This window comes from Vulpes lagopus, chromosome 2 (assembly GCF_018345385.1).
Source record: "Vulpes lagopus strain Blue_001 chromosome 2, ASM1834538v1, whole genome shotgun sequence".
Taxonomy (NCBI): Eukaryota; Metazoa; Chordata; class Mammalia; order Carnivora; family Canidae; genus Vulpes; species Vulpes lagopus.
The window spans coordinates 72,456,686-72,477,111 of NC_054825.1; the positions used below are offsets into that span (position 1 = coordinate 72,456,686).

Here is a 20,426-nt window from a genome sequence, read left to right on the forward strand (position 1 = left end):
TGAAAAAGGAACTAAGGAGGCTGGTCACAGGTGCGTTCAGGGCTGCAGAGTAACTTCTGCAAGCCGACCTGCCTTTGATCTTTCTTTTCCAGTAAAGCCTCTTTACCCTGTGTCCGTTGTTCACTCTTGTGTGTTCAAATAAAGCTAGATTATTGAGAAAGGCGGACTGCAAAGAGGAAAAAAAAAAAAAGGAGCGTGACGGCGGCGGTGTGCGCCTGCGCGCTGGCGGCGGCGGCGGCGGCGGCGGCGGTGGTGGTGCCCGGGGGGGTGGGGGCCCGGAGTGGGCCGCCGGACCCAAAACTGAGAGGGGCCTAGGGGACCTCCCTCGCTGGGACCTTGGCGGCCCGATGGAGTAAGAGGGGTCGGCTGTGAGTGTGAGTATCGAGGCGCCGGGCTGCGTTGGGGCGTCTGGGAACGGCGGGGTCCTGGTGGTCTGCCCCTAAGGTTCCGGGCTGCAGGACGCGCGGCCGGGCTTGTGCTCCTGCAGGCTGCGGCGCCGCGGCACCCCGGTCCTCCCCTCTCCCTGAGCCCGCGCGTTTTACAGGCAGACGGGGCTTCTGGCTTCGGGGTACGGATTCTCGCGGGGGCGTTCCGGCTCTGCTGCTAGTCCCAGCAGGAAACGCGCTTGCAAGAACCTTGACCTTTCGGGGAGGCCGCCGACCTCTTTCGGCCCCCGGTTCCGCAGGGATCTCGTAGGTCTAGGTGCTTAGAGGCCTACGGGTCACAGGCCAGGGGCACCTTTCGACCTCTAGTGACTGACAGCCTCCGTTCTTTTGCCTCCTTCCGTCTTCTCTCCGGGTGGGATGCGTCTTAATAATAGTTACTAATTATGGAGCGCTTACTATGTGTCAGCTTAATGTTTAGTCCGGTTCTCGGTGCGTGATTACGGGGAGGAAATGCTTTGCACCCCACTCCCCCTTGAGTCTGCTCAGTTTAATCATCCTTGAGACTCAGAGTAAACCATTTTATTGGGAAGTTTGAGATTTCCATGGCTTTTAGAAACTTGCGACCGCCGTTCTACCTAAGGGAGGTTCTCTTCCCTAGCAAATAGGTGCTTTATCCACCAGAGTGGTTTATATCGAATTTACTCAAGCCGGAATAACTTTTGCACACTAAGAGCCCTTGCTATTCTAAACCCCAGGGGAAATCCTAAACTTGTTTAAATCCCTGTTCTCCAGTTTAGTTGTGAATGAAACAATGGAGGATAATATTTTGATTCAGTTAGGACTTATTTGGCATCTGCTGCATATGTGCCAAATACACTGAGGTTTGTCACAAAAATTGATGAGATACCGTAATGGAAAGTGTTGTGTTGTTTTGTTTGAAGCATATTTCAGATTAGGTCACTGAAAGTTTGATGTCAATTTGCTCAAGCTAACCTAGCTAGAGTAAGTGGTGAAATGCATATCTGCCAAGGCTCATCTTTTTCCAGATACACCAAGTTAAATATTCTAAGCATTTTTGAGAAGCAGCTACCTAACAGTTTTAGTTTCTAGAATTAACTTTTCAGTCTAGAAAATGGTAGGTGCCTTTAAAGGTACTAGCTAGTTTTTGAAGAAAACTTCAACATGGCTTGGAAGGTGGTAAGAAGGTGTGAAGGAATCTGATAGAGTTAGTTCAGAAGGAGTTGCTTTGATTGAAAGGATGATATTTAAAAAGGAAAAACTGCAAATGGTAATTATTTATCTAGGTTAGAGCACAGCACATGTAATCTACTATAGAAGAGGCTCTTGTACAAGGAATAGTGGTAGGTGCTAGCTGGCTTGGTTCTGGCACCAGGAATGGCTCTGTGAGAAATACACATATTGTGTATTTTGTGATTGGAATATCTTAGTGGGAAGTTTAAGATTAATTTGTGTATCCAGTGTATAAGAACACATAGGCAGAGAATTTGAATATGAATATTCCAGTTGCACACTCAGCATGCTAACTCTCTAATTGAAACCTTAGAGTCAGTTGGGTTTTTTCCTCTTAGAATCTAATCTGAAAGAGACTACCAAGAAATGAGAGTTCCTAGGAGTTCATCAGTAGAGGACTGGTTAAATAAATTATGCATTTGTTAGAATGAGCCAGCTCCCTCTGTGTGCTAAGACTGAGTAATAACCAACATATATTAAGTGAAAAAAAAAGTGCAAAAGAGGTTTTGTTTTGCAATCGTTTTTTTTTTTTAAGTTTATGTATTTGCGTATATATGTATAGAATATCTCTGGAAGAATATGTAAGAAACTAGTAACAGTGACTGGAGGTGCACGTGGCTGGGAAACAAGAATGGGAAGTGAATAATTTTCTGTATAAGTTTTTAAGAATTTTTTTGTGAAACTTTTAAGCATCCAGAAAAAGGGAGGAAATATTATATTGAATCCATGTAAATTGATCATTTAAAAATCTGTTGTTACATTGCTTTTATTCCTTACATCTTTAAATAACTTTGATATACGGCTCTAATAAAAAGAACAATTTCCTGCTTATCCTGTTAACATAATCACACTAAACAACTAATTCTTCCATATTATGTAATCCCCCGTGTTTCTTAAAATTTCTCCATATTGGGGGCGCCTGGCTGGCTCAGTCAGAGGAGCATGTGACTCTTGATCTCAGGGGTTGTGAGTTTGAGCCCTATGTTGGGTGTAGAGATTACCAAAAAAATTTTTAAATTTCCCCAAATTGCCCTTCCCCTCCCCCCTTCTGTTTTGGATCTTATTTACAATTAAAGTCTATGTATTGTATTTGGCTATTGTGTCTCAAAATGTTTTAAAATCTAAAAGTTACGGCAGCCCGGATGGCTCAGCGGCTTAGTGCCGCCTTCAGCCCTGGGCCTGATCCTGAAGACCGGGGATTGAGTCCCACGTTAGGCTCCCTGCACGGAGCCTGCTTCTCCCTTTGCCTGTGTCTCTGCCTCTCTCTGTCTCTCATGAATAAATAAATAAATAAAAATTTTTAAATAAATAAATAAAATCTAGAAGTCACCTTTTTTTCCTCCCTTTCTGTTTTTTTCATCCTGACTTGTTGATAAGACCTGGTCAATTGTCTGAATTTATCTAATTGATTTCTAGTGATATTCCTTCGGTGGTTACTGCTAAACTGAAAAGTACAGGTAAATGCTTCATTGGATTCAGGTTAAACACTTTGGGACGATAATAGCTTAAGCTATATACTCTTGTTTTTCCCCTATTAATGATGCTGTGATTAGTTAGTGGGTTCAATGGTAAATCTGAGTTTTTCATTGTAAAATTGTATTTCTTCCCTTAAAACCAGATGTAAGCCCTTTTGTGTTTTTAAAATTTAAAACTAGTGTTACCAATTCAAAATATAAATAATTACCTTTAAAAAGACAAAACTTACTGGAAAATATTGCTGCTCCTTTTTTTTTTTTTTTTTTTTTAAATTTTGTTTAGACATTGAGTGAGTGAGCTTGAGCAGGGGAGGAGCGGAGGAAGAAGGAGAGAAATCCCCAGCCGCCCTATGAGGCTCCATCCCACAGCAATGCAGTCATGACCAAAGGGAAATCAAGAATCTGGACACTTAACCAACTGAGCCACCCAGGCACTCCATGTTGCTGCTTTTTTTTTTTTTTTTTCCCCCTTAAATTAGAGAGAGCATGGGATTGGGGTGGGGGAAGCAGAGGCAGAGAGGATCCTAAGCAGGCTCCTTGCTCAGAGCCCCCTATGCAGGGCTCCATCTCAGAATCCTGAATTCATGACCTGACCTGGAATCAAGAGTCCAGTGCTTAACCAGCTGAGCCACTCAGGTGCCCCATGCTGTTGCTTTTTAAAACAATCCCTGATAACTAGGTGTAGTATCTCATTTTATAGAAGAGGAATTTGAAATTCAGAGATTAAAATTTACTCAAGGTAATAGACTTAAGTATTTTTATCTACTTCCAAGTTCATGCTTTGCCACCATACTTTATAAACTATGAACTGGTATATAAATGTAAAATTGTTATTACTCCTAGTAGTTATGCTACTTGTCCCTTATATCTTTTTGGATAAGTAATCAGTATCTAATGATATTAAACATTTTGGAGTGTCATTAAATGGGGATAATCTCTGTAATGTTTTAGTCTATAATGAACCGTTTTGAAATTTCAAAATACTGCGTGCATGTCAAAATTCTTGATGATTTCTGGAGTTCCAAAAAAGTTCTATACATGGAAGCATTATGCAGTCTTGGTTGTTGTGCCTAAAGTCTTTGAGGTTTATAAAAATATGAGTTAAAAAATAAAAAAAAAATAGTATATGTGTATTATTGTTTTAATTTTTTGAAAAGTACAAAAAGAGCTGTAGTGAAAACCTGCACACCTTCAGTTTTTTTCCCCACAGGCAGTAACTGTTACCAGTTTCTTGGGTATCCCACTAGAGATACCCTGCATGTTTATATGTATGCCATTAGTATAAATTTTGACATTCTTATATAGAAGTATCTTAGTAGCATAACCTAAAATAATATTGTTAAAGGTTATACTCCAGCTTTTATTGTTTATATTCCAAATGTCTTTGCTAACTTGTATTCATTCATTCAACAGTATTGAGTACCTATTCTATATTAGATGATGTGGCAACTCATAGGAATAAAATGATGAACAAGACAGGTGTTCCTGCTAGCTGTCAATGAGCTTACCTCCTAATGGGAGAAGTAGTCATTAAGCAAATAATTATACTAATGACTATAGCAAAGATTCACTACCTGCTTTGTGCCAAATGCTTTATGTGGATTTTTTATTTATTCCTCATTCCTTTTTTATTTATTCCCTATGATATTGATACTAATAATACTTTTATTTTATGGATGCACAGAAATATTAAATTACTTGGTCAAGATTGCACACAACTAGTAAGTGATAGAGCCAGGTTTCAAACACAAGCAGTCTGGCTATAGAGATCTTGCTGTCTTCCTTTAATGTAGTGGTTTTTAATGAGTTTGAGATTATCGCCTAGGGAGGTGTGGAAATTTGTGGGATGTTCTTTGATTTCAAAAATCATTGAGAGGATGACACTGACTTTAGTGGATGGAAATCAGGGTTGTTAGACATCCTGCAACGTAAAGGACATTCCTACCCTATACAGTAAAAAATTGTTACACATTTTACATCACTTTCAAATGTCCCAGAAGATGTTCATGTAGGTGAAAAATCTGTTTATGATCTTATGGCCTAGAACCAATTTGTTTTACATGTTAATTCTGGTTTTTTGTTTTTGTTTTTGCATAAAGCACAGTTACTGTGTACGTAAAGAGATTGTGCTTTCTTTATTTCAGAAAGTTTATAAAAGTTGGCCCCCATTTTGGAAAATCATACCACAGACAGCAGTGCTATTCCTGGTATTTTTATCAAAATATAACGTGCCTTTATCAGTCTATATTTGTAGTTGTCACATTCATAGTCTTACATTATTTAATCTAGTCATGCCCAAACATTTATATTTGGAAATATATACTATTTTCTGATAAATTACTTTTCTGTTTTAGTTAAACATTATATTGATACTTTAAATTTTACTTGTGTAAGTTACATGAGGTCTGAATTTCATTTTATTAAGGATAGGAGATATTACAAAATATTTATAATAAAGATACATATCTTGAAAGAATAATTGTGTGATGACAGTTGGGGAAGCTTGTTGATGAGCACACTGAGGAGTGTTATAAGAATCCCTCATATTTGTGTATGAATGAAAATTCCTGTAATGTTTTAGAAAAAAAGAGCCTGGGTCTGATATGGTTGAGAATTGCTATTCTGTTCCAGCATTAGAAATAGTCAGAGTTGTGATAAGTGTTATGAAGAAAGTATATGATTTTAGGAGAGAAGTGTATTTGAGGGAATATGGCCTAATCTGAGAGATCAAGGAATACTTCCCCAGGTAGCTGACATTTGGACTGAGATTTATTTGAAGGATGAGTAGTTAACAAGATGGAAAGGAATTAAAAGCATTCTAGGAAGAGGGACCAACATATGAAAGGGGGGAGAAGGAACATGGTAGATGGAAAGAACTGGGAATACTATTTTTGTCTGGTGTATAGAGATCTAGAGGAAAAGTAGCTCAAACCTAGTACTTAGTAGCAAGGGTCCTATCGAGTGGGCTTTGTTAAATATTTTGGTTTTTATTTTAAGTAATGGGATACATTGAAGGGCTTTTAAAAGTCAGGGACTGAGGCATAAAACATAGAAGAGTGTAGGGGGTTGGTTTTTTCAATGTATGGTTGAGGGAATCATAGAAGTGTATGTTTAGGTGAAGGTGAAATTGAAGTAAACTAGAATGCTGAGCCATTTCGTGAAAGACAGCTGCCTCTTTCAAGAGTCACCTAGACCTCAGCCAACTTTGTCACTAAAAGTAAGGCCTCCTACTCCATCATAGGGCTGACGACAGTAAGTCTTTTTTGATCAGCCCCATGTGCTTGGACATTGCCTGGAGCCATTTAGTCAGGCTGAAGGCTCTCAAAAGTGCAAGCATGGGAGTCCAGTTCTGGTCATGGCTTAGTAAGCTCCTACTGGTAGACCCTCTTGCAGATAACAACTATGAGATCAGAAGTACATAATACAACTAAATTCACTGGGGAGTTACCCAGAGCAAGCAGATTCTGGAAGGGAATCAACACTTGCGGAACAGAACTACATGGGCATGATTTCCCATTTTCATGGCTCCAATCTGTGCCAGGTAGGTAGCATGATTAAAATTATGACAATAAACTTCCAGTGTTTCTGGCCTGAAGAACCAAAAGATAAGCCTCAAAGCAAACACAGCTGTTGGGAAGTGAGAGGAGAATCCTGGAACATAGAGAAACATAAAACTGTGAAAGAACTCTACCCAAATCTTGGCAGACTGTTGAACTATGTGTGTGTGGAGCAGACTCCAAGAAGCTCAGCTAAGAATAAAAGAATTAAATTGAAATTGCACCTACCTAAGAGACAGAGTTTGCAGTTTGAGTCAACCAATTTAGATACCTACTAAAACAAAAATAAAAGTAAAAACACTCTTCAGAGGAATGTAAGAGAATCCAGAGCTTCCACAACATAACATTTACAACATGCAGCATATATTCCAAAATTATTTATATATAAAATATCAGGGAAAGTTAAAAGACGAATCTACAGAGACTAACCTTAAAGTACTCAAATGTTGAAATTAGTAGGAAATGATTTGGAACTTTTGTAACTGTATTAGTAAAGAAAAGGAAAGCAATGCATAGGAAAATATGCTCACAAACAATGGGTATTAAATAACCAAATGGATATTCTAAAGTTGAAAAATATACTGGAAATAAACTGGATGAGCTAAAAGCAGAATAGAGATAACTGACAAAAGAATCTATGAAATTAAAGATCAGTAAAAATTACTCAGTATTTAGAACAGAAGAATAGTAAAAGCGGAAAAGGAGCATATTCTCAAGGACCTGGGGGCAATTTAAAAAATTCTAACATAGGTAATTAAAGTCCCAGGAGGAGAGGTGATAGAATGGGAAAGAAAAAGTACTTGAAAATACAATGGCTGAAAAGCTCCCAATTTAGTGAAAGGCATAAATTGACAGATCCACCAAAATTTCAGATTCAGTAGTATAGCCTTCGAGAATGAAAGTGAAATAAAAATACTGTCCGATAAAAGAAAGCCAAGGGAATTCACAACTAGTAGGTTTGCACTATAAGAAATGCTCAAGTTCTTCAGTCTGAAGGTAAATGGAAGTGGAAACTTGAATCTTCTTCATAAGGAAATAAAAAACATTAGGAATGGTAAATATGTGGATAAATACAAATCTTTTAATTTCTTAAAACAACATGTAACTGTTCAAATGATAATTTAAAAAGCATCTTGTGGAGATCATCACATAATGTAGATATAAAACATATGATAAAGCATGGGATGGGAGATGGGGGTAAATGGTCCTATATGGTAGCAAAGTTTGTATATATTATGTGAAGTGGCAAATTACTAGCATTTAGTTAGGTGTAAAATTGAGAAGGATATTTTGTAATTCCTAGAGCATTCACTGTGGGATGTATTTTGTAATTGCTAGAGCACTCACTATGGAAAAAATACGAAGAAGTGTTGTTAAAAAGCTAGTAGAAAAATTAAAGTGAATAATCCACAAGAAGATAGAGGTACAGCCGAACAGAAATAATGGTAGACCTAATCCAGCCATATCAATAATTTCATTTAGTTCAATAGAATAGATGCTCTGATTCAATAATTACAGACAAATTGGCTAAAAAGTAAATGCATGGAAAAAGGTATGCCTTTCAGTTAGTAAGCATAAAAAGGCTGGTGTGGCTATATTTATATCAGATAAAGTAGAGTTCAAGATAAAGTGTGTTGCCAGAGTTACGGGGGTCATTTCATAATGACAAAAAGGTCAGTTCATAACATAATCATATATGTGCCTAATACAGAGGCTCAAAACACATTTAAAAAATGGATAAAATTTTAAAAAATCATAAAGATTTTAACACTCAACAACTGATAGACAACTAAACAAGCAAAAAGTCAGTAGAGATCTCCACCCAACTATTACAGAATATACTTCTTTTCCCAAATATACTTATAGACCAGATGCTGGGTTGTAAATCAAGTCTCAATAAATTTGAAAGGATTGAAATAATACAGAATATGTTCTTTGACCTTGATAGGATTAAAGTAGAAATCAGGATATCTCAAATAACCCATATATTTGGAGATTCAGTGACACGTCTAAACCTATGTGTGAATGAAGAAATCACAAGAGACAAAGTAATTTGAACTAGATAATGAAAGTTAGAGCATCAAAAATTGTGGGATAATGGTCATAGCCAAGAGGAGCTTGAGGAGACATTACAACCAAATGTAATGTGGTATCCTGGTTGAGATCCTGGAAGAGAAAAAGTATACTAGGTAAAAAATGAGAAAATAAAATATGCACTTAAATTAATAATAATGTATCAATATGGATTTGTCAGTTATGACAACCTGTCATACTAATGCAAGATTTAAATAATACAGGAAACTGGGAGTGGGGTATGGTACTTTACTATTTTTGCAATTTCTCTGTAAGTTTAAAAACTATTCTAGGGTAAATAGTATATTAAAAAGTGCTTTGAAAATTTGTAGGATACAGTTAATGGAGTGTGTAGAGGGAAGGTTGTAACTTTAAACGTCTATTTTAGAGAAAAAAGGTCTAAAAACAGTGGCCTAACTTATGAAGCTACTACAGAGCAAGGTATTCCCAAAGTATATAGAAGGAAAGAAAGAAGACACCAGAAGCAATTAGTGAAATAGAAAAAAACAAACAATACACAAAATTATAAAGTCAGAAGTTGGTTCTTTGAAAAGATCAATAATGTTGTTAAACCCATTGGTACACTGATAAAAAACAATACAAATTACTAGTATCAGAAATGAAAGGGATTTACCACTACAGATTCTTTGAAACAATAAGATCTTATGCCAAACAATTTAACAACATAACTGGACAGTTTCTTGAAAATAATGATATACTAAAGCTGTCACAAGTTGAAACTAGGTCTGAATAAGCATATAGTAAGAAGTGGAATAATGATAAAAACTTACAAAGAAAACTTAGGGCCATAATGGTTTCATTGAAGAATTCTATCAAGTATTTAAGAAGAAATAACACCGAACTTATATAGGCTTTCAGAAAATAGACAAAGGGGAACCACTTCCAAACTCCTTTCACTAGGTCAGCATAACCCCAATAATTAAAACCTAATATAAACATTATAGATTTAAAAGAAAATTACAGGAGTGTGCCTTTTGAACATAGTCCATAAGTAATTCTGGACAAACTATTACCAAATCATAATATGTTATGACTAAGTGATTAAGGATAAATGGATAGGTATGTATCTGATAAAGCAAATATAGTAAAATGTTAATGGTAGAATCTAGGTGGTAGATATAGGGATGTATGGGAAACTGAGTGTGGGATATTCACTATTCTTTCAGCATTTTTGTGTTTGAAATTTTCCAAAAAACCAAACAAAACAAAACAAAAACAAAAAACAGGGAGAAAACGGAATATTATGAACAGATTTGAATTTTAAAGAGATTACTTCTGGGGGGATCCCTGGGTGGCTCAGCAATTTGGCGCCTGCCTTCGGCGGGGCATGATCCTGGAGTCCCGGGATTGAGTCCCACTTCGGGCTCCCTGCATGGAGCCTGCTTCTCCTTCTGCCTGTGTCTCTGCCTGTCTCTCTGTCTCTCATGAATAAATAAATAAAACCTTCAAAGAGAGAGAGAGAGAGAGAGAGAGAGAGATCTGCTGCAGTGTTAGGAATTAGGAAAGTACAGGATTACCTGAGAGTAGTTTAAGAGAGGTTGCTGAGACCATTTGGGAGGATATTATATGGCTGCTCTTTTTAGGCTGGCAATTTCAAAGTAAATTTGAGCCCTAGGAAAATTTCCAAGCTGTTGAAATGCTGAATTTTTGAACACTACCAAATTTTGTCTAAGCATAGTTTTGCTACTTACTTGCTGTGATATTTAGATATATCACTGCCGCATGCACAGTATGCATGTGACCTTTAATTTAAAAAAATTTTTTTTAAGTTTCATTTATTTGTTAGAGAGCAAGTGCTCAACAGCTTTATGGCTCAATGCCACAACCCATTAGATCAACAACCTGAGCCCAAACCAAGAGTCAGACACTTAACCAACTGAGTCACCCAGGCTCCCCCATGTGAGCTTTTAGTGAACATTAGACTTTTGACATTTACAGAGTGATGTTGAGCATTCCAGAATTTCCAAATACCACTATATTAGTGGCATATAAACTCCGCCCTAAAATCTGGTAAAATATATGGTGACCTTTTTAGAGACTTACTTTCTTAACTATAGGACAAAGGCATTTAGAAAGCTATTAACATCAAACTGCTAAAGTAAATGCTTTATTGTATTACACCATGACTATCGTCAGGGATGAACTTAAAAGATTCTATACAAAGAAATAATGAAGTTGATTGCTATTATAATCATCTATATAAAAGTACTTTATATACAAAAGTAGATGATTATTGAATATATTGTTAGCAACAAGATGCATGGAGAACAGCAAAAGTTTTTGAGGAGAATGTTGGGCAGTTAGCTAGACTCACTAGCTTGCAGTGATTGTAATTCATGCCACAGAATTGTTTTTTATTTATTTATTTATTTTTAAAGATTTCTTTATTTTAGAGGGAGAGCGTGTGAGAGCAACAGAGATGGAGGGGCAGAGGGAGTGGGGGAGAAAGAGAGAGAGAAACCCAAGCAGACTCCCCACTGGGCAAGGAGCCTTACATGAGTCTGTGATTCCACAACCCCAAGATCATGACCTGAGCTTGAAACCAAGAGTCGAACGCCCAACCAACTGAGCCATCCAGGTGCCCCCAGTTTTTTAATTTTTTAATTTTTTAAATTAATTAATTTTTCCCCCCAGTTTTTTTAAAGATGCTTATTCAGCATTGTGATCAGACTGTTACATTTAGCAATCAACTGCAGGGGTGCCAAAAAAATTACATTAACACCCTTTGTTGGAATGCTTTACACTTTTCACAGAACAGAAACTAAAATAACCTCTTATACAATTAATCACGTTTTTTGCCCATACACATGAGTATTGTCTAAAACCTGTCTTCTTTGTAGCAGGTGTGCCTGCCACCACTTTGCTTGACTGAGTTCACAAATCTGATGTAACCTGTAGCTTCCTTGTCTCTTCTCTGGCTCTCTTCTCCTGCTAAACTTTGTTTCCTATTGGTAATTAAAACCTCCTGTCACTGTCATAGCTGCTGCTGAAACCACCATAGCCACCTTGGTTTTGTGGTTTGGCAAAGTATTAGCCTCCACCACCATACGGGCCAGAGCTTCTGCCTCCAAGATTACCTCCTTTCATGGGTCCAAAATTTGAAGATTGATTGTAATTGCCAGAATCGTGATAGCTTCCACCACCTCCAAAGTTGCTTCTGTCATTACCAGATCCCTTATAACATCCCCACTGCTACCATATCCACCACCACCTCGATTGCCACCAAAGCCACTTTGCCCCTGAAGTTTCCTCCATGATCAAAGATGTCATTCCCACCAAAACCATTTCCACAGTTTCCAGAGCCACTTTAACCTCTTTGGCTGGATGAAGTATTAGCCATCTCTTGCTTAGATAGGGCTTTCCTTACTTCACAGTTCTGGCCATTCAGTAAGGTATTTTTGAATAACAGTCTTGTCTCCAGAGTCACGGTCATCAAATGTTACAAAAGCAAAGCCTCCCTTTTTGACACCACCTTGGTCAGTCATGATTTCATCACTTCAGTGTTCCAGTATTGTTCAAAATAATCTCTTAGATGATGTTCTTCAGTGCTTCTTTAATGCCACCAACAGAAATCTTTCTCATGGTTAAGTGGGTACGAGGTCTTTGAGAATCTTCTCTTGAGACAGCCCTCTTTGGTTCCACAACTCTTCTATTCACCATGTGTGGCCTCGTATTCATGGCTGCATCCATCTCCTCCACAGTGGCATATGTGACAAACCCAAAGCCCGTGGAGTGCTTAATGTTTGGATCGCTCATTACTACACAATTTGTAAGTGTTCCCTGTTGCTCAAAATGGCTCTTCAGACTCTCATCAGTTAAAGCTCAAACCTCTGATGAAAAGCTTCTGTGACTATCCAGGCTCTTTCAGAGACTCTTAGACATGACTGTGGTGGGAGGGGAGACTCAGTGGCATCCATGGGCAGAAAGTAATGAACGTATCTCCATGTCACAGAATTTCATGTCATGGAATTTTAAATTTTAATATCTGTAAAATATATATTGAGTACAGCAATAAAACCTTTTTAAGTTGTTACATAAGTGCGACAAGCTACCCAGTTAGACTTTTATTTATTTTTTTTTAAGATTTTCTTTATTTATTCATGACAGTCACACAGAGACAGAGAGGCAGAGACACAGGCAGAGGGAGAAGCAGGCTCCATGCAGGGAGCCCGACGTGGGATTCGATCCCGGGTCTCCAGGATCGCACCCCGGGCCAAAGACAGGCACCAAACGCTGCGCCACCCAGGGATCCCTCAGTTAGACTTTTAAAACAATGTTTGTTGGGACGCCTGGGTGGCTCAGTGGTTGAGCGTCTGCCTCTGGCTCAGGGTATGGGTCCCTGGGTCCTGGGATCGAGTCCTGCATCAGGCTCCCTGCATGGAGCCTGCTTCTCCCTGTGCCAGTGTCTCTGCCTCTCTCTGTGTGTCTCTCATGAATAAATAAATATTAAAAACAAAAGAAAATGATGTTTGTACAAGCTATCTTTTGGCTTAACACTTCGTATGTTATATGATGATAACATTTGCTAATATTTTATTACCTTGTTAGAGTTGGTTTCTTCTCAGTTACTTTTCCCTGTAAGATATAATGCTTGCCAGGTTCCAGAATTGAGTAAGGAATGGACCACCCTGTCCGTTTCCTTGCCTGGTTGATGGCCATTGTGAACAGCTTCATTTGGGGGTGCTCAACTTTTAATGCCTTTTTCTGGTCATAGCCTTAACTTCTGGTCTTTGTGTTAGCCCTGTGCTTATTAAAAAAGAGTGTTTGGTACATGAACTCTTGCTAAGTGTTGTGTTAGGGCAGATAATATAAACAGTAGGAATGCTAATGAGTAAAATACTTCTAAGCTTATGCTCAAAGATACTGGATGCAGGAAACCTTGGTATTGGTGGTGATCTCTCCTTTCTCATTCATGATTTTATTAATTTGAGTCTTTTCTCTCTTCTTTTTAATAAGGCTGGCTAATGGTTTATCTATCTTACTAATTCTTTCAAAGAACCAACTCCTGGTTTTGTTAATCTGTTCCACAGTTCTTCTGGTTTCTATTTCATTGAGTTCTGCTCGAATCTTTATTAATTCTCTTCTGCTGGGTGTAGAATCTATTTGCTGTTTTTTTTCTCCAGCTCCTTTAGGTGCAAGGTTAGCTTTTGTATTTGAGTTCTTTCCAGTTTTTGGATTGATGCTTGTGTTGTGATGTATTTCCCCCTCAGGACTGCTTTTGCTGTATCCCAAAGATTTTGAATGGTTGTATCTTCATTCTCATTAGTTTCCATGAATCTTTTTAATTCTTCCCTAATTTCCTGGTTGACCCTTTCATCTTTTTCAGCAGGATGGTCCTTAACCTCCACATGTTTGAAATCCTTCCAAACTACTTCTTGTGATTTAGTTCTAGTTTCAAAGCATTATGGTCTGAAAATATGCAGGGAACAATCCCAATCTTTTGGTATTGGTTAAGACCTGATTTGTGACCCAGTATGTGGTCTATTCTGGAGAAAGTTCCATGTGCACTTGAGAAGAATGTGTATTCAGTTACGTTTGGATGTAAAGTTCTGTAGATATCTGTGAAATTCATCTGGTCCAGTGTATCATTTAAAGCTCTGGTTTCTTTTGGAGATGTTCTTCTAGTGCTTAGAAGATCTGTCAATTATAGAATGTAACCTCTCAAGTACTTCAAGATTGCAGAATTGGATGGTTTCTATTTCCTTGACTTCTAATACTTGTTAAGACCTTTATTTTATTTTTATTTATTTTTTAAGAGAGTGAATGAGAGAGAGAGCACATGAGTGAGTGAGCAGGGACGGGACAGAAGGTGAGAGAGAATCCCAAGCGGGCTCCACGCTCAGCTTAGAGCCTGACGCCGGGCTTGGTCTGAAGACCCAGAAATCATGACCTGAGCCAAAATCGTGAATCAGAAATGCTTAACCTACTGAGTCACCCAGGCACCTTTTTGTTAAGATCTTTTTTTTTTTTTTTTTTTAAGATTTATTTATTTATTTATGATAGACAGAGAGAGAGAGAGAGAGAGGCAGAGACACAGGAGGAGGGAGAAGCAGGCTCCATGCCGGGAGCCCGACGTGGGACTCGATCCCAGGATTCCAGGATCGCGCCCTGGGCCAAAGGCAGGTGCTAAACCGCTGAGCCACCCAGGGATCCCCTGTTAAGATCTTTAAAGAGAGCAGTGGTTCCCATCTAGAAAGCTGTGAGCTAATTCGAGTATTTCAGAAAGCTTAATTAAAATCCTATATTAACCCAGATCAAGGATGTAGAAATTAAATTTCCTTTGTCTTTGGCTGGAATTCTTTCAGCTTAGTGCTTATATACTAGGTCCTCCTTATTGATTAACTGCTTTGCTAGCAGTTATACTTTTAATGTTTTTTTTACAGAAATGAAATGAATTTACCTAATTTATGCAGGTTAGAAACATGGAGCTTGTGAAGAGAAAACAAAATAAAAAGAGTGAGTCTTCAGTTAAAAACTTGATAATGTTTTTATTTAATTTATTTATTTTAAAGATTTTATTTATTTATTTATTCATGAGAAACAGAGAGAGGCAGAGACATAGGCAGAGGGAGAAGCAAGGCTCCTCGCAGGGAGCCCGACCTGGGACTCCATCCCAGAACCCTGGGATCACGACCTGAGCTGAAGGCAGACACTCAACTGCTGAGCCACCCAGGCGTCCCAGAGAATGTTTTTATTATATGACTTTTTTTATCCATTTATTAGGAATCGATGCCTTTGGCTTTATTAAATAGAAACACAGTTTGTATTTTAGTGCTCTGTTCACAGTTGATAATATGTAAAAACAGCATAATAGCAGTTGTTGCTTATGCCAGAAGTCACATTTTTTTGTTGACTTTGTTGCTTCTTAGTTTTTGTTGTTGTTGTTGTTGTTCCTGTTTTGCTGTGATGGTTGATAACTTGGAGCACTATTAGAAACATTTCCAGACATGGGCTGCCTGACTGGCTCAGTCAGTGGAGCATGCCTCTCTTGATCTCAGAGTCATGAGTTCAAGCCCCACATTGGGCATGGAGCCTACTTTAAAAACAAAAACAAAACACATTTCTGGACATATAACTGTTTCCTCAATTCTTAGAACAGTGCTTTGTGCTCCATAAACGCTTGTTGGGTGAAATAAAATACTGCATGTAAACAGTAATTAAAATTGAAGTAAACATTAAGATATAGGGGAATTAAAAGAATAATTACACAGTGACACAGAGCACCAGTGATTTATGTTAATTTTGAGATGCGAGAGAGTAGTAGTACTAGAAGCATGAATAATACTGTGCTTATCTCTGAAGGTCTGTTTCTTTGTTATACTAGGTAGTTGACATTCAGTTTCCTCAAATGGCCAAAATTTTACCCTATAATCTTCTTTTGGTGTTTGCTCTTTGTTACTGAGTAAAATTATTTCAGAAATTCAGGAGTGGTATGAACTGGGTTACAGTAGCAAGGAAACTGCTGAGTGACCAGAAGTAGAGAACTGTAGGCCTCTTCCTCACTGGTCCTTCCACCATGTTGTCTAGGAGTTATAGATTAAATTAGGATAGTTTATAACTTTGTTACTTCACAATTTTAAATTCCCTTAGGAAGGAACCCAGGCAAGGAAGCAGATATCTCTATTAGAGCCTGGTGTTGTGTGTGTAGAGGGAAAAACAATGCTGCTTGGGGAATGAAATTAAATTCTCATGTAGGGCATCTTTGCAGAGATGCAAGAGGAAAATAGGCTAGTGCTAGAGGACAGTAAAATAGAAAACCTTCTGGTCTTAATCCAAATCACAGTATTTACTTAGCTTTCTCTGTCTCACATTTGGTAACCGAAGATAGTTCCATTTGAAACAGTTCAACAAATGCTTACTGGGGTACCTACATTATGGCATATACTATTTTAAGTGCTAGATTTATTTATTTATTTATTTATTTATTTATTTATTTATTTATTTATTTATTTTTTAAGATTGATTTTATTTATTCACGAGAGACAGAGAGAGAGAGAGGCAGAGACACAGGCAGAGGGAGAAGCAGGCTCCATGCAGGGAGCCTGACGTGGGACTCGATCCCTGGTCTCTAGGATCATGCTCTGGGTGGAAGGTGGCGCTAAACCACTGAGCTACCTGGGCTGCCCAAGTGCTAGATACATACTAGTGAACAAAATACACGAAGTCCCTGGAAATAAAGAATTAAAAAGAAATTTTGCTATATCAGGTAATAAGATTTGCTTGCTTCAGTTATCTCTTGCTCTTTAACCATCCCAAAATTTACTGGCTTAAAAGAAATATTTTATTGTTTCTTAACATTCTATGGATTGAAAATGGCTCATCTGCTTAGTTCTTTAAGTCATCTTACTTGGGGTTGGAACAAGTGGGCTTGGAACACTGAGATGGCTCACTCTCCCAACGTGGTTGTCAGATGGTGCTGGTTGTTCGGGTGCTCAGCTGGGCCTCAGTTCTTTTCCCTTTGTCCTCTCCTTGTGGCTTGGGCTTTCATTCTCACAGCTGGTGGCTGAGTTCTAAGAGGGAGTATTCCAAATGTGCAAAGGCAGAAGCTACACATTTTTTAAGTCCCAGTCTCAGACTGGGACTACTGAGACTACTTTGTCACTTCTACCACACTTTTTTTAGATTTATTTATTTATTTATTTGAGAGAGAGAGAGAGAGAGCAGGGGGAGGGGCAGAGGGAGAGAGGGAACATTAAGGAGACTCCTTGCTGAGCGAGCCTGATGTGGGGTGATGTGGGGCTCCATTCACCACCCTGATTGTGACCTGAGCCAAGATCAAGAGTCAGATGCTCAGCTGACTGAGCCACCCAGGCATCCTACTTCTACCACATTTTATTGATCAAAACAGGAAGGGAGAATGAACCACACCATTTGATGGATGGTGATGACAAGATCACATTGTGAAAGAACACCTAGGGTGGAAGATAATGTTGTGGCCATCTACAGAAACAGTCTACTACAGTGCTATTAAAACATTTAAAGAAAAAAAAAAAGGGTAGCACACTTACTGGTCCCATGGATCTGTCTGTCTTTGCAACAGTATTTGGATAGAATAGACCCAGGAACATCCCTTCTTCCAGTCTCCTACCACTCTCCAACCTCTTTTCCAATTGCAACCTTCCAGACCATCTTCTAAGCGCTCCCCTGCCTCTAAGACCAGCCAGCACTGTTTTTCTGAGCTTATTCCTTACTGCCAATCAAACATGAGCTCCCAGATACATCAGAACTATTCCACTGAGATGGAGGCTGCTGTCGACCACCTGGCCAGCCTATATCTGTGGGCCTTCTATACCTACTTCTCTCTGGGTTTGTATTTCTACCATGATGTTGTGGCTCTGGCATTTCTTCTACAAGTTAGAAGGTGAAGGTGCCTAGTATCTCCTGAAGATACAAAACCAGTGGGTAGCCATGCCCTCTAACAGGAGGTGCAGAACTGTCCTAAGATGAGTGGGATGAAACCTTGGACACTTTGGGAGATGCTGTGGTTCTGGAGAAGAACCTGAATCAGGCCTTTATATATGTGCATGCCTGGGTTTTGCCTGTGCAGAAACTCATCTCTGTGACTTCTTGGAGAGCCATTTTCTAGATGAGCAGGTGAAACTCCCATCTAGAAGATGGACAACCACCTGACTGAGGTCTGCAGATTGACTGCCCCCCTGGTTGGACTGGGCTGGGCAAGTATCTCTTCCAAAGGCTCACCCTCAACCATGACTAAGAGCCTCTAGAGCCCAGTGGCCTCTGAGAGGCCTTCTGGCATCCCCCTGGTGTCAGGGCTTCTTCCTAAGCCTCCCCTTGCAGCCATTAGGCAGCTTTTTACCACCCTGGAGCCCTCACCCAAGTCAAGGACTAGATGGAAACAACAAAGCTTTTTGAAGCAAAAAAATAAATGAAGCAGGTTAATAGGAGGATAGAAGGAATAGGGAGCAAAAAATACAGCATTGTATGTCAGGGAAGGCCCTTCCTAGTGAAGCAACATTTCAAATACTGATGGAAATAAAGTAAGAGAGTGAGCCATGTGAGCCATAAAAATATCTTAAGGAAGCATATTCCAGGCAGAAAGAATAGGAAATGTAGAAACCCTAGGTGGGAGAATCCCTGGTATGATCAAAACCTAGCAAGGGCAGTGTGACTGGAATGGAGTGATAGAGGCAATGAGGGTGGGGCATGGAGTCAGCAAGAAAGGAAACAGATTTTCTAGCTCATGGCAAAGGACTGGATGTTGTGTGAGTGAGGTGGGAATCTGTTGGAAGATTTTGCACAGAGGAGTTAAATGATCTGACTTAAATTTTAGAAGAATCCTGTTAGAATCTTTGGCTTCCATTTTGAGAATAGACTATTAAGAGGACAAGAGTGGAATTAGGGAGGCAAATCAGTAAGCTAGTGCCTCGTGAGATGACAGTTGGATTTGGGTTGTATTTCAAAGGAAGACTGACAGGATTTGCTAATGAGAGTGGATATGGGGTGAGAAAGAGGGGTCAAGGATGACTTTCAAAGTTTTTGCCCTAGGTACCTGGAAAACTTGAATTTTCATTTACCAAAATGGGAAGACTGGGAGGAACAGGGTGGAGGTGAGGGAGATGTAAGACTTGTATTTTTAGCTATGTTAAGGTGAAGAAGACATCCCAGGGGAGAAAGGTTACTAAATGTTACTTCCTCATTGCAGGTGTGACGTTGAGTGCTTCAGATCTGGTCACTATGGTACGAGAACGAAAATGCATATTGTGCCACATTGTGTACAGCTCAAAAAAGGTAATAAATAGAAGAGGGAGAATCTGAAGCTTTATGACTGATCTTTTTTTTCTTCCAAAGACATGGGATTTGTAGATGGATAAAAGCTTTTAACAGTGTCTTATTAATGCTTCTTTCGTAATCATAGTCTCATTCCACTGGTTTCTCTTTTATTAGCTCATAAAGCCAATAACTATATTATTAAATCTCTACCCAGAATTTGAGGATTCTCAAAAGTTGATAATCGTTACTAATTTAGTCTGTAACCAATTATAGAGAAATACCTTAAAATTCAGTTTATTTGAGGTTATACTACTTTTTTTTTTTTTTTAAGATTTTATTTATTCGTGAGAGACACAGAGAGAGAGAAAGAGGGAGAGAGGCAGAGACACAGGCAGAGGGAGAAGAAAGCTCCCTGCAGGGAGCGGGCCAAAGGCAGATGCTCAACCGCCGAGCCACCCAGGTGTCCCAAGATTATACTACTCTGATTAGCTAAGGATACAGCATTTGTTGTCTGTACCTGGATTCTGTTTCTGCCTTTGCTAGTGAAAGAAAAGTGCAACACATCAGAAATGGTGTTAACAGTATCCTAGCTGTCCACAAGGTGGGGATGTTGCTCAGAGAAAAACGCATTTTTTTTTTTTAATTTTTTTATTTATTTATGATAGTCACAGAGAGAGAGAGAGAGAGAGAGAGAGAGAGAGGCAGAGACACAGGCAGAGGGAGAAGCAGGCTCCATGCACCGGGAGCCTGACGTGGGATTCGATCTCGGGTCTCCAGGATCGCGCCCTGGGCCAAAGGCAGGCGCCAAACCGCTGCGCCACCCAGGGATCCCTGAAAAACGCATTTTTAAGAACTAAAATAATTTACCTGTGCCTCAGGGAAATTGGCTGCATTTTGTCTCATTGTTTTGCTTTTTCTTGTCTTTATCCTTT

General features: G+C 39.0%; 1 protein-coding gene across 3 annotated transcripts in view; it reads left to right on the plus strand.

The window, feature by feature from the left end:
* Positions 1-236: 236 nt before the first annotated feature.
* ZNF106 (zinc finger protein 106) overlaps positions 237-20,426 on the plus strand; it is a 63,752-nt gene continuing 43,562 nt past the window's right edge. For 2 of the 3 annotated variants that reach the window (XM_041742134.1, XM_041742152.1), the window contains exons 1-2: positions 237-374; positions 19,427-19,512. In XM_041742134.1, coding sequence (XP_041598068.1) covers positions 19,459-19,512 — 54 coding nt within the window. In that variant the 5' untranslated portion in view covers positions 237-374; positions 19,427-19,458. Of the gene's footprint in view, positions 375-19,426; positions 19,513-20,426 lie in introns of those variants that run through there. The other variant, XM_041742143.1, reaches the window with a different exon arrangement.